The sequence below is a fragment of the Eubalaena glacialis genome, chromosome X (genome assembly GCF_028564815.1).
Source record: "Eubalaena glacialis isolate mEubGla1 chromosome X, mEubGla1.1.hap2.+ XY, whole genome shotgun sequence".
Taxonomy (NCBI): Eukaryota; Metazoa; Chordata; class Mammalia; order Artiodactyla; family Balaenidae; genus Eubalaena; species Eubalaena glacialis.
Genome location: NC_083736.1, coordinates 40,208,479 through 40,223,003, shown reverse-complemented (window position 1 = coordinate 40,223,003; position 14,525 = coordinate 40,208,479). Strand labels below are relative to the sequence as shown.

The 14,525-nt window shown below is 42.2% G+C and overlaps 1 protein-coding gene across 1 annotated transcript in view; it reads right to left on the bottom strand.

Annotated features, from left to right (window-relative positions):
- Positions 1–8,806, bottom strand: part of MAOA (monoamine oxidase A) — a 73,625-nt gene extending 64,819 nt beyond the window's left edge. The window contains exon 1 of the mRNA XM_061179497.1: positions 8,699–8,806. Coding sequence (XP_061035480.1) covers positions 8,699–8,771 — 73 coding nt within the window. The 5' untranslated portion in view covers positions 8,772–8,806. The remainder of the gene's footprint in view (positions 1–8,698) is intronic.
- Between the last annotated feature and the right edge of the window lie 5,719 nt (positions 8,807–14,525).

Below are 14,525 nucleotides of genomic sequence, written 5' to 3'. Positions count from 1 at the left end.
ATGTTCATGGAAGTTGGGACATATGCTGTTTCCCCTTCTGGGAAGTTTATGGTGCACACTGGCATATTAAAGGATCTGATAAGTCCTGCAGTGAAGAGATTCGTTTAACTTAGCATTTCTCCACCTTTTGCCTTAAAAAAAATTACATCTCAAAAAATACACTTTGGGAAAGCTTGTTTCAGCTCTTAAAATACTGTCAAATATTTACAGTAATAAACTCACCTGGGCAGGGTCCCAAGTGAACAATGCCTAGAGCACAAGCTAAGTGTTGAAGCAAAGCCTTAGTGTAGCTATGGCTTATGTTCTGCTGGCTCTCCTAGTTCTTCCTGTTTATTTCTTAAAGTGGTATTTTTCTTCAACTTTGACGTTCATCACCACCTATGAATGTGTATACTGTACATCACATATTAAATATTTTAAGTTAATTTTCTATTATTCAGTGAAGTGATCTCTGACCAACAGAATTCTTATATAACTGCACATTTGGACTATTGGACTGAATACTCCAAGGAAAATTAAAAGTACAGTCAAACAATGGTTCATACTAAAGTTTTAGAAGCAATGTTCCCAAAGAAGGAAAAAAGCAAAACCCATAAATTTTGCTCAAATCACATAATGAGTGCTCGATCAATATTTATTGAATGAATAAATAAATGAATGAATGAAGAATACATGCAGACATGCAAGAAAAAAGTCTTTCACTTAAGCCACAGCTCACAGCTAACTCATTTAATCTGAAAAAAAAAAAAGTCACCTGAAAGGTCATCCTTGTTACATTTCAGAATTTATCCAAAATCCACAGCACTTCTGTGGAATCCACTTCTGTGGATTCAAGCATTATTTCCTCCACGAAACCCTTTCCTGTCTGTCATTTCCTTCTCCCTTTTTGTGCCACCACTGAAGCCCTGAACCAACCTCAAACACCAAGGGCACTTCAGGTTCATGGTTGTAACCCCTGCTACATAGAGGGGTCCTATGCCTCACACGGTCACTGGAGAGACAAATGGACTAACATAAATTAAGAGAACTTAACTCCTCCATTTGGGTCTGAATTTTGTCAGATGCCTTCAATGACCAATGACCTTTATAAAGTAATTACAAATGCATATTAAATTGAAATGTGTATTTAATATCGATGGCTTCAATTCAATAAGTAAAATCTGTAAACACCAATCTTAGAAAACTATTTAAAACTCACATCGACCACCACAGCCTTCCATTTTCTTCACCAATATTGTCTCCCCAAATTCTTTCTTTTCAAAACATGGCAAGTTCACTGTTATATTTATCATGGTCTTAAGGCAGGAAATGCAGGTGCCTTATTTTTCAGCCTAGATGTCTTGACTGTTTTTATTATTGTCTATTTACATATTCATTACTGGTAACTGTCTAATGACCTAATAAATCCTTTGAATTCTTATTTTTCACCACTTCTGTGAGTCTCAGTATCAGCCCTAAATCTTTATATTATAGGAACAGTGACAATTAAGAGACTTCCATAATATCAGATGTTGGCCTGGTGCAGGGAAAAAAAAGTCTATGCATAAAAATATGCTTTGATTTTTGGTGAAAAGGTCCAATAGCTTTCATCAGATATTCAAAGGGACATTTGCTCCAAAAGGTTAAGAACCACTGATCTAAACTATTCAAATAATTGCTATACATTGTCCTAAAAACACCAGGAATGGACTTTCCAAAAAGGAAATAAATCCTTCATATAAAAGTCATCCATCCTAATAGGGTGCCTAATATTTTTAAATTTAAATGTTCATGAAGCAGGGGAATTTCCTGGTGGTCCAGTGGTTAGGACTCCGTGCTTCCACTGCAGGGTCACAGGTTCTATCCCTGGTCGGGGAACTACGGTTCTGCAAGCCAGGGGGCCAAAAAAATAAATAAATAAATGTTCATGAAGCAGTAACATGCGATGTAATATAGTCTAAAATATGAATTACTGTGAAACAACAGCCACTAGTTTTTAGAGCATCAAGCCTCAAAGTAAAACAATAATAAAAGTTTACTGCAGTTCTATGAATGAGCCTATAAAGCAAGCCTAAGTGAGGCAGGGTATATTCCAAGGTCAAGTTATGCCACTAAGAATTTTGTGGCATTTGGTAATTCATTTGACCCTCCTGAGCCTCCGTTTTGGTCCCTTTGAGCTATTATAAGCTGCAATTCTGTGACCCTTGAACATGGTGAATATGTAATTAACTCAACTCTCAAAGCTTATCACCTGGTTTTTATGTTCTTATTGACAGTCTTACCTAATAAATCAACTGAATATTGCTGTAAAGTGGGATTTCTTTCCTTTGGCCTGGCAACAACTAGAAAAGGGCTTTTAAACTAAGGCTCAGAGGAGCCATGGAAAAGGTGTGAATGAGCACCTGTAAGGCAGACCCAGATCCTGATTTAAGTTAGTGTAGGATGTCAGTATGATGGATGATGAAAACCATTTCCAGAATACAACATGGAAGGAAAAAGTGTTGGGGAGAGGGTCCAAAAGAGAAAGCTGAAGAGATAGACCTTCAGGAAGCCAACTATACTGAAAAAGATACTGGAAGATATATCATACATAACTTAATCCAACCTCTAATTTTACAGATGACAGAACTGTGGTTCAAAGATTTGAAGCTGCCTTAATTCATAAGACTAGATGACAACATAATAAAGAACAGATTATCCAAAGGAAAACAAAAATTGCTGGTAAACTGTAAAACATTTTTCAAATAAAAGGAGAAAGCAGTCCTAACAATCAAATTGTCTCAAACACTTACAACATTTAAAAATGTAACTGACTTCTTATGATTCATTTTGTGCAGTTCTAATCACTCAAATTTAAAATGAAAAGTAACTGTCATTATGAAATCTACCTCATACATGCAAATGTAGTCTTCAAACCAGGGCTCATTGGATGTCTACACTCTTGCAAACCCCTGTATGTGACATGAAACTACAATATTACCTCAGTCTTTCTGGGTATACCTGCATCCAAATACTGGCAAGATTTATCATATGTAAAATATGTGTATGTCACACCTGTACAAAGATCGTATGACCCAATATTTGCCAATAACAGACCTCCACATTTCCTTTTCTTAATTATTGGTCTCTATGATCCAATTATACTATAGTTATACTATACTTATATAATTATACTATACTTAGATCTATTGGGTTTTGTTTTGTTTTCCTTTTTTGGCCGTACCACGCGGCCTGCGGGATCTTAGTTCCCTGACCAGGGATAGAACCCATGCCCCCTGCAGTGGAAGCACGGAGTCTTAACCACTGGACTGCCAGAGAAGTCCCTAGATCTATTGTTAAATATATTTTTCACATTAGCTGAGTATTATGTATAGATTCATATCAATTAGTATTGGCCAAATGCTAAAACTGCCCATTAAATGTCAGATAAACCCCAAAGCTCATTCAACTATGAAGATATCAAAGAATCAGAACCCAAATAAATGTAATTCTTGTATTGTTTCTTCAACATTAAAAGTTAATAGAGTAAAAGAATCCTCGCTTATTTTTGAGAAAACAAAATTAGGGCCAAGAAGTGTTCTGAAAGACAGAAAATTCATGCTTAGCTGGCAGTGAACCTCAGAGTACCTAAATAACCAAGGCACTGAAACCAAGTGGCATATTTTTTAATGTAAGCTTTCCTTAATCACTACAAAACTGTACAGTATGTGTTGCCAAGTTCTGAGTTAAAATGCCTAAAACACTCCTAGCAGAAATGATTCTTCAGGGTGATGTATTTCAGCAAAAAGGGAAACTGTGGTATGTTGTGGACTCGCTGGCAGGATTCAGAACATTAGTCAATCTTCTTGCGAAATGGCTTTTCTGTCTCCGATGATGAGAAAGATTCCATCCCAGCTGCTCTTACACAGCACAGTGTTCTGGGCGGCTATGCTCTCAGTTCTTTTAGTGGAGCTCAGCTCGTGGATACAAATATAGGGAGGTTCTATTGCTTAGTCACTATTTGGAAAAAGCTCTCTCTCCAAGACACTTGGAATTTAATTTCAAAAAAACGTGGAAAAATTCTAATCACCCAGGACTATCCAGTGTTATGATGAAAGTGTTTTCACTGTGCCCTGGCTAACTGTGGGGCAGATGTGGCACACTGGGGTAATCTCAGTAACTACCAGGATCACATCGCTAGAGGCACAGTAGGCAACTGTTTTCCTCCAGTAGAACTCTTGTCATGGGTTTAAATTAAACACTACTCATGTATGGCTTAGGGCCTCCTGACTCCGTATCTGTGCTCCTCCATACTCTCATTTGGTGTGTCTTTTTTCCACCCTCTTATCTCTACCTGTTAAAATCATACTTATCTCTCAAGGTCCTGGCATTTTCTTCAGATTCATAATATTAATATTTCTCTCATTCTATGCATGTCAATTATTTTCTCACTTGATTACTTCTTGCAAGAGGATGGGGCACCTTGTGGGCAAGGACACTTCTTACTCATTATATACCTCTTGCCCCGTGATCTAGCTACTGCCTGGCATACGGTAGAGGCTCCCAAAATGCTTGAACGAGTCCAGGCCCCAGGGCCACCCCTACCCATAATGAGCTGCTTTGAGGGGTACAGAATTCCCTTTCCCTAGATGTGTTCAAAGCTACAACCAGATAATTACTAAGGAGATGCCGTCGAGAGGATTAAAATCTTACATGATTGGACTAGACTGTCTTTTAAAAACTCCTTTGGCCCAAAGACTCTGAAGTATGCACTGTCCCCCGGAGGTGGGCGTTTTCCCCCTCTCTTTTCCTTTTATCCTCTCTCCCTAAAGAGAGCTAATTCAGAAATTCTCAGCTAGGAGCAGACTTTAAAATCTTATACCACTGGGTTTCTGTCACTTGTTGTATCTGTATCAGCTTATAAGTAAGAAGTAGCATGTAAAGTCAGTGGCTCAACTGCTATATTTAAAATAACATCCAGAAATAGGACATAAAATAAGTTCAAATGGTCAGATATAGATTACAAGCTCCACAAGAGGAGAGAAAAATCAAGAGAACCAGAACGATCAAGGAAAAGAACGTTAACTGGGTATTGAAGAATGGATAGGATGTAAATGTTCAGAGAGAAGCACTTCCGTGTTAGGAAAAAAACAAAAACAGGGAAGGAATGGAGGGACAAAATAAACATGGTGTAGCACTGAAGACAAGAGAGCAGTGTGACTAAAGCTATGTTAGGGATGGTGGGAAATGCTACTGGTCCAACAAGGTGGGACTAGATATGTGGAGGGGTGGGTGGAGCTTGAGAGGCTGGCAATAGACTATTGAACATCCTGAGCAGAACAAGGTGATGAAAGAAGTGTTTAAAAAAAATCAAGTCTGGGATGGACATGAAGGGAGAGGCCAAAGTGTGGCCACTGGGAAGATGGTCATAACCTGGTGAGTTGAAGGGGTTAAGGGTCTGTCCGGGGGATGGGGGAGACACAAGAGAGGAAACAGCCAAAGGAGGAGTTAGAAGGATCTGTTGACTGGATGTAGAAGATAAAACAGAAGGATGTGTCAAAAATGATGGAAAGGATGGTGGTCCCAAGAACAGAGTCAAGGAAGTGAGGAAGAGAAGCTAGGTTGGAGGGCAAGGAGGCTTTTGAACATGTTGAATATGAAGTAAGAATAAGACAGTCAAGTGTGAAATACCCAAGAGCAGATAAGCTATGGGACAGGAGTTGGGAGAAAGTAAAGGATTCAAACTAGAGATTTAAGAGCTTCCTATAGATAAAGGGAAAGGTGAGGCCCTAGAACGAAAAAGAGAGGGAGAGAGTGCATAAGAGCCCCAAAGTGATGAATAGCTGAACCTCGAGGCCATTTCAAAAGTAGAAGGTCGCAAGAATATGGGCACAATGAAAGGAACAGAAAAGGAGCAATCAGTGTGGGATAAAAATTCAGGATCCAATAGTGTCACAGAAGGCATGAAAGAAGTTCCAAAAAGGACTTGGTGATAGATGATGGATGATGGATAAGGGCCAGAGCATGTTGAAGACACCATTATACTACTTACAAATGAGTGCGGGGTGGGGGCTTCCCTTCTCAATTACTAATAGAGTACATAAAATTACTTAATTGGTGAGTGGGAGGAAAAAGGGATTTCGTGGCTGTAAGACATGCTGTTCCATGATTTTTAATGACAAAAGGGAGATACATTAAGATGCTGCTATTCTTTGTGCAGAGATAGTTATAAAAAAATGAAAGATAATTCTGTTCGTATGGACGGCTTTTGAGGAATTGAGGATTTGTACGCTTCTGGGAGCTATTTTGTTATATAATAGGAATAACACTGCAGATGCAAAGTATTGGCCATATATTATAAGTATGTAGGTAACATATTAAAATGTGCCAGTTCTGACAGAAGAAATATCCAAAAGCATTTAAAACTGGTATGGGGACTATTAAGTAATTCATGGGATACTGCTAAGCACACACAAACATGAGGTGTTTCTGAGCTCGAGAACCCTTGGGAAGTAATGCCTCTCACCTGCTCGTGAAACACCCAGTCTGTGTCCAGGGTTTATCCTAAGCCAGACTTGCATCTACTTTCATTTTAGTTGTGAACCATCTGGCAAGACACCACAGCCAGGGAGCAATGTTTCTGGTCAGTTTGGGTGTTAAAATCAAATCTGACTGATAAGAGATGACATTAAAGGAATCCCAGTGCCTTTTCCACTGTCACTGATGAAGTGGAAGTTGGGTTCTGGAATAGGAGTGTGAACTACTGTGCAAGAAATGCTCTCTTCTTCCCCCAAGGGGAAATGAACAAATTAATAATTAATAGTGACCGTGGAAAGATCCAGGTTTTGAGGAGCCTGAAGCTTATATAATTCGGGTGCCTTCTTCAAGAAAAAAAAAAAAGAATGCAAAAAGACAAATACAAGATTCAGTATGAAACTGGTTATTTATTTAGAATGAGAACCAGAAGGGACCTGCAGTTGTAAGGCCATACAGCATAAGCATCATCAGCTACATGGTAAATCCAATTCTGCTCACGACCAACTACTTGGAGGAAAGTGTGGAAAGGGAGAAAGAGCCAGTCATCAGGCAGAGAAAAAGTAACAGACAAAATGCTCCTTAAGGAATACTGGAACACAGAACAAGAAAAAGACAAGAATAAAATCCCAGAAAGAACCCTGAATTGTGAAATATGAATGGTATAGAGATGGGAATAGAGACAGAACTCCTAATCAATTTACACAACACATTATCATCATGTTTATTTTCCAGTGATGAACAATCACATTGCGTCTAGGAGGCTCGCATACAAGAACTAGGCTTTTAGAAACACCAGTTCACTTCATTGCAGGCAGTCAACAAGTGTTTGTTGAATGAATAAATAAGCTAATAAATGAATGAAGGGAAACAAGAGAAATACTTCTTTTTCGTACTCTCCACCAGGCTCTGCTTTCCTGATGCTCCCACATACATGCATGTTTTTGTTGGCACTGGCTGGAGTTGTCAAAGCAACAGCTCATGCCAATCTCTTCTCTGGTGATTAAGACCGTTATCCAAAACAGGCCAAGTCAAAAGCTATCTTCACCCAAAAGAGTCTCCTCAAAAGGATTATACATAAAAATGGCTACTTTGGGGCACTCTACTTACTCTCTCCCACCTTATTTTTCCCTCTTTCTAAATTAGATCCTGCAGGTATATTTCAGAAATGATTAACATTCTCCCAGGTTGTGGACAGACTAGTGTGGGACTCTAGCTAGAGCTGAAACACAATTCCTAAATTTCAGACATTTTACCAATTATGACAACATAAGTGACAAATTTAATATATCAATCATGATGAGGTTTCCAGGAAGATCTGGGAAAGCCTTATGCATCACTCAGCTGGTCAGCTACAAACCCAAGCCAGGACCAGAGGAACCCAGGCTTGCCAGCTGGCTCATCACAGGGCAAGCTTCAGGCAGTGTGGAAAGACACAAACAGGACATTCCCTTATCTGCCCTCAGCCCCTGCTTCACAGAGAGATTCCCTTTGGATAATAAATGCACTACACTTTATGCAAGTTCTAAAAAAAACGGCTGGAGTAGGTTAAAACTAAGAGCTCACCCCTCTCCCCCCGCCCCCACGTTTGGTTTTTTTTTTTAAAAAACCTTTTCCTAAAAGATTCTTCCTCCTTCCTCTCCAGTTACCAAATTTTCTAAGGAAAAGCGCTTTGAGAAGAGCAGGACGGGAATAACACTCAATACTACCAAAATCCGTAGACTGATGTTCTGTTTAGGGCAAAGGGCGTGAAATCAGTAAGGCAAAGCAGCTACCTCAGGAATTAGGAGTGAGGGTCTTAAATGGGAGAAAATCATTGCCACTTCCCCGGTTAGGTGGTTTGACATCTGCAGAGTTACCTCCGTTTCTAGGTTTTGTAAAATAGGGACGAATAAAGTACCCACCTTACAGGACAGCTGAGGATTGAGAAAATCCACGTAAACTGCTAAATATAACTGCACGGCAAGAGCTAATTAAATGTTAGTATTTCATAGTAGTAGTAAAATTATTGTGCCTGCCTCCCCCAGTTCACACCACCAGCAAACCCGGCTCAACCCCACCCCCTCCTCGCAGGATCCGGGGCCCGGCCACCGTTGCACTCTCGCATGCACAAGGGAGACCCCCACCAAACGCCACCTTGCGGCTGCAAGTCCCTCACCCCAGGCCGGCCAGGGTCCCTCAGGCTAGCGCTACGGTCCACACTGACCTGAGATGCCGCCTCCTATCACGACTACGTCGAACATGTGTCCCGCTCTATTCGCCTTCTCCTGACTCTCCATGCTCCGGTCGAGGCTCTCCCGGGTCGTGGGTAGAGGAGTGGGGCTGGCCAAGGGCGGAGCGGACTTTTCTACCGACTCTAGGGGGGAGCCCGAGGGCGGAGCCGATTCCTCCACCGATACCCGGGCGGAGCCGGGCACTGAGGGCGGAGCGGACCCTGGTACTGGTACTCCCGGGGAACCCGGGGGCGGAGCCGATTTTTCCACCGATGTTCGGGGGTAACCTAGCTCTGAGAGCTGGATGGACTCTTGTGTCGACACTCGGGAGGAGTCCGAAAGCGGGATAGATCCTCGTACCGACCTCTCGGGTGGGCTGAGAACCGAGGTCGGGGCAGACCCTTGTACCGATTCTCGGGAAGAGTCCAAGAGGGGGGCAGATCTTGGTGCAGATAGCCGGGGGGAGTCGGGCATGGAGACCTGGCTGGACTCTTGTACTGACAGTTGGGGGGAGCTACTGGGTGTAGGAGGTCCTTGTACCGAACCCCAGGGGAAGCCGGATACTGAGGGCGGGGTGAACCCAAGTAGTGACACTTGGGGAGTGTTACTGGGTTGTGGAGGTGCCCGTATTTTGAGGAAGCTGGGCATCGAGGGCGAGACGGATTCTTGTACCGACCCTCGCAGGGAGTTCTTGGTTGTAGAAGTTCCTGGTATTGATACCCGGGTGGAGTCGGGTACTGAGGGTGGGGCGGACTGACGTCGGGACAATCGGGGGGATACTGAGGGCGGGACAGATCCTTGTATAGATGCCCGGGGGTTGCTGGTGTCCGAGTTAGAGGCTGGGGCGGCTCCGTCCGAGGTGGTCGAGTGGGTTGCAGGCATAGGGATCCGGTCGGTCTGGAGGCGGGCGCCAAAGCCCCAGAGGCCAACCTTGGTGTCTGTGTCAGTTCCTAGGCCAGGAGCGTGGCTGAGTTGGGAGGGCGCGCTGTGTCTCCGGGAGCACCCCGCGTCCGCTGCGGACGCGTTCGACAGGGGGTTGGAAAACTGACGGGAGACGGTCCGCCACTCTGAATGGATGCTCCACATGGGCGTAGGGGACGAGGCCGCGCACAAGGCGGAGGCCGGGTTCGAGATCGGCGCAGCGGGGTCCTCGACTCTGGGAGCGCGCTGTGCCTCGCGCCCGCTCCCGCCGCCGCCACTGCCGAAGGAGGCCGCTGAGTTGTGTGCGCTCATTGTTCTGGAGCGCGCGCGGGGGGCGGGCCTGGGGGGCGATGTTCTGCTCTCCTCCGCCCCTCCCTCACGGGCGCGCGTCTCTCCCGCCCAAGCTGGCCCGGATCCTCACCCTCGGAGACCCGCCCCGAGAGCCGGGCCCACTGCGGGGTGGGAAGACGAGGCGCTGAAGCGGCCTGGCTCCGCTTTCCCCGCCTGTATGCGGCGCGCGCGCGCGCGGGGAACCCTCCCGCCAGGTGTGGCCTGGCGACGCCACCGAAATAGGGGGTGTGGCCTGACGAGAGTGTGGGCGTGGCCACATGGGGGTTTCAACCTGGTGCTTTTATTCTTACGCTTTAACTAAAAGGGGAGGACTGAGCGGGGGTAGGGGGGTGGGCTTAGGGAAGCGGGTACTGAAGGAAGCGGACCTAGAAGAAGTGGTCGCAGGGCCTCCCCCCCCCACCTGGTTTGGCTCTTTTGTGACGTCACAAGGAGCCTGTGAGGTCTGCGCAGTCGCACTCCCTCCCTCGGGAGGGGGTTGGGGTGGGAACTGCCCCCGGGGGAGACTTTGCAGTTATTGGTTCTCTATGGGGTTTTTCAAGCTGAAGTTCTTAACCAAAATCGAAGCAAGTAGGCGAGAAAATTAAGAACTCAGCTATCACAGATTAAGTGGGACCTGCAGTTTAAAAGCGAAGGTCAATGGATGACTAAGGTGCAGAACCAAATAAACACGTGTTTCCCCATCCTACTGAAAAGAGGACTATTTAGTGCGTATATTTTATTGTGCAGTCAGCCTCTTGTCTTGCTAGTTTTATCCCTTCCTTAAATTTCCACCTTATCCTCCTAGAGCTGAATTTGTCATCACTAGAGCCCTCAAAAAGATGTAATTTTGACATGAATTCAGAGTAAGTGTTGAGAACTCTAGGAAGTTAACTAGTATCCATTCCCACTTACAAACATTTCTCTTGCTCATCTGCCCACCTCACCCCTCCATTTGTATCAAATAGTATCTTGTTGAAGAAACTGTAAAGAAATACAGATTTAGTTTTTTCTTTATCCAGTTTTAATAGCTTTTACTTTCTAGCAAAGGAGTTGAGACTTATGACTAAATTGTCTTAGACTTTGAAGCAAAGAAAGAGGAAATAATAAAGAATTCAGCCCTTTCTAATGTGATTCTGTCCAACTTTTTCATTAGTCCCATTGCTTTATTTTCATTCAAATATTTGATTTCATACTACGTGCTAGGCACAGGGCAAGGTACTTGGGATACACATGTGACACAAGACAGCTGGAGACCTTCAGTGACATACAGCCTACTAGAGGAGCTGTAGAGGAAATAAACCACGTGCTTGGTGTGTCAATTCAAACTCTGATAAATATTATTTTGGAAAGGTCCATAGTGATAAAGTGTTCGGGCGTCTAGACCATTCTGGAAGTTAACTTTGGGAGGGGGGGTATGTAAAAATGTCCTAGAAAGAGAGAACAATGTGGATGGAGGCCCTGTGGTAGAAAGAAACATAGTTCATTGGAGCAGCTGAAAGGCAACCCATGGAGCTATGGCAAGGGGACAAGCGCGGGAGGCAAAGCTGCTGAGATCAGCTGGGCCAAAGTGAGATCCTCAGTCTGTATTCTAAAGCAGTAGGAGTTCAGCTAGAGATAAAAATGTGGGAATCTTATTAAATAAATAATGGATGGAATAGATGGGCAGAAATGTGAGTATTTTCTCTCTTCATTTTACTTGTTTGTATTGTATATTTTATCTTTTGTAATAAAAACAGTACAAGTTATTTTAAGATAGATATATAAATAATTGTGACATATCCTACAAGTATTATTTCCTCCCTTTGAGACCTTGCGCAAATTACTTAACTTCTCTGTGCCTATCTCCTCAACCGTAGAATCTCTTAAGTTGTTGTATCAGTCAAGGTTCCAGCAGAAAATGGCACACCTCATTTGAAGAGAATAGCACAAAGGAAGTATTTTAAAAGATGTGGGAAGGGAATTCCCTTGCAGTCCAGTGGTTAGGACTCCGAGATTTCACTGCCGAGGGCCCGGGTTCAATCCCTGGTTGGGGAACTAAGATCCCACAAGTGGCACAGTGTGGCCAAAAAATAAATAAATAAAAATAAAAAGATGTGGGAAGATGGAGAGAAACCGCAAGGAATCATGCAGTACCCGCAGGCTGGTGACAGCAAGAAGGCATGACTATAAAGGGGTAGAGGGAGAGAGCAGTAATCAGAACCTGGTGGCAGAGGTGTTTAGAAAGGGCTACCTGACACTAGCTGTGGCCTTTAGTTCAGAAAGGCAGTCAGTCCACAGGAAACCCAGAGAGAGGGAACCAGGACATATAAACACCCAACCTGCCTCTCCTCCCTCCCTCCAACAATCTCCTGCTAGTCCTCTCCATTGACCCAAGCCAATCAGAAGCTAGAAGGCAAGGAAGCCTGTTGATGCAGTCCATACAGGTCAGCCTTCAGGGAACATAACAGGTTAGAGAAAAGTGGTGGGTACACCTGGAAGGGCCAAGAGAATCTCTATAGTGAGGTTTCAATGAGCAAATGAATATAAAATACTTGGATAATTACTCAATACTTGCCCACATTTTAATTTCTAAAAACTACACTATATTCATGTCACGGACTGTTATTTACTTAACCATTATCCTCTTACATTAAGCATTTAGTACGTTCCATTTTTTATATAATACATAACATGGGGTTGAACATTTTTGTGCATAAAATATTGTACATATTTCTTAGAATTTCCTTGAGATAGAATCCTAAAAGTGGAATTACGGGTAAGAGAGTGGTGGCATCTTTAAAGCTCTTTGATTGAAATTACCAAATTTCTTGCCCAAGAGATTGTCCAGATTTATACCTCATCAGCAATGTCGAAGAATGGCTGTCTTCTTACCGCCTCAACTCCAACATTAAGCAAGTTAACTTTTTAACCTCTAACTTGAAAGCTGAAAGTCAACATGGTATCGCTATTCTAATCAGTGTTTCTTTGGTTATTAATAAAACACTTTCTTCACATATTTAATAGCCATTTCAATTTCTTCTGTAGTAGATGATCAACTCCTGTCTTTCTGTAGTTGATTTCTGTAAGTGCTTTATATAATAACGTATTAACCACTTGCTTGGTATTTTCACTGCAGATAGCTTTTACAACTTATATTTTAGTATTGTTTATGGCATTTTACATATGCAAAAATTTTAAATGTATGTGAGTCTATCTATTCTTTAGTGACTTCTTCCGTTGCTTTTAAACAAGTTTTTAAAATTTATTTTTATTTATTTATTTATTTATTTATTTATTTATTTATTTTTGGCTACGCCACTGGCTTGCAGGATCTCAGTTCCCCAACCCGGAATTGAACCCCAGCCATGACAGTGAAAGTGTTGAATGCTAACCACTAGACCACCAGGGAACTCCCTTCCGTTGCTTTTATACTTAGAGAGCTGAAGGGATAAAATCTATGTTTTCTTTGGTTTTTTGATGGTTTGATATTTTAAAACTGAATTATTTAATCCTAATCTATTGGTGTGTATTTTGTTATGTGCTGTAAGGTGAGGTTCTAAATAACACCCCTTCCCCCCCCAAACACACAAATAGTTAATCAATCATAAAAAAACTATCTGTTGAAGAATCCTTGCATTCTCCACTGATTTGTTTTACCTCATATAACACATATACTGAGATCTGGTTTTGAACTCTTTCTTTTGTTATATTGACCTGCTTATTTTGCCACATTGCCATCAATGCCACATTGATTTACTTATTGTTGCTTTATAGTAGGTTTTACCAGAAGGAAGGATTAATCCCTTCCCAATGCTCTTCCTTACAAATTATTTACTATATTCTTATATATTCTTTCTATTAATATATTCTTATATATTTAAATGAATTTTAGAATCGTTTCATCAATTAAAAACTCTTTTGGTGGGACTTCCCTGGTGGCACAGGGGTTGAGACTCCATGCTCCCAATGCAGGGGGCCCGGGTTCAATCCCTGGTCAGGGAACTAGATCCCTCATGCATGCCGCAACTAAGAGTTTGCATGCCACAACTAAGGAGCCCACCTGCTGCAACTAAGACCCGGTGCAACCAAATAAATAAATAAATACTAAAAAAAAAAATATCTCTTTTGGTTAATTTAATTGGGATGATGATTATTCCTAAACGTGGATCTAGGAAATTTATATTTGGCAGTCTCTTTTAACATCTTTTTAAAAGATGTCTTTATTTTCAGAATACTTATAGGAAATTGTTTTATTTATCTCTGAAATTAAACAATTTTGTGAGAATAATATGAGTCTGAGTGTGTGAGTGTGCGTGCGCATATGTGTGTGGTATCATAAATACTTTCAATCTGTGGATTTTTAATTTTGGGTTTTTATTAATCCCCATGCTAGGACAGTTATTCTTCTACTCTAACTTGGATTACTGCATCTGTTTTAAGTGGTTTCTTCCTGAGAAACACCTGTAATTATGTTATTAGAGCATCCTTCTATGTCCTTTATCATTATTGTCATCTCTTTGTCCGCTTCCTCTGAATTCTGAGAGAGCTAATCATATGTATCCTTCATATTACTCATTTAATTTTCTGCAG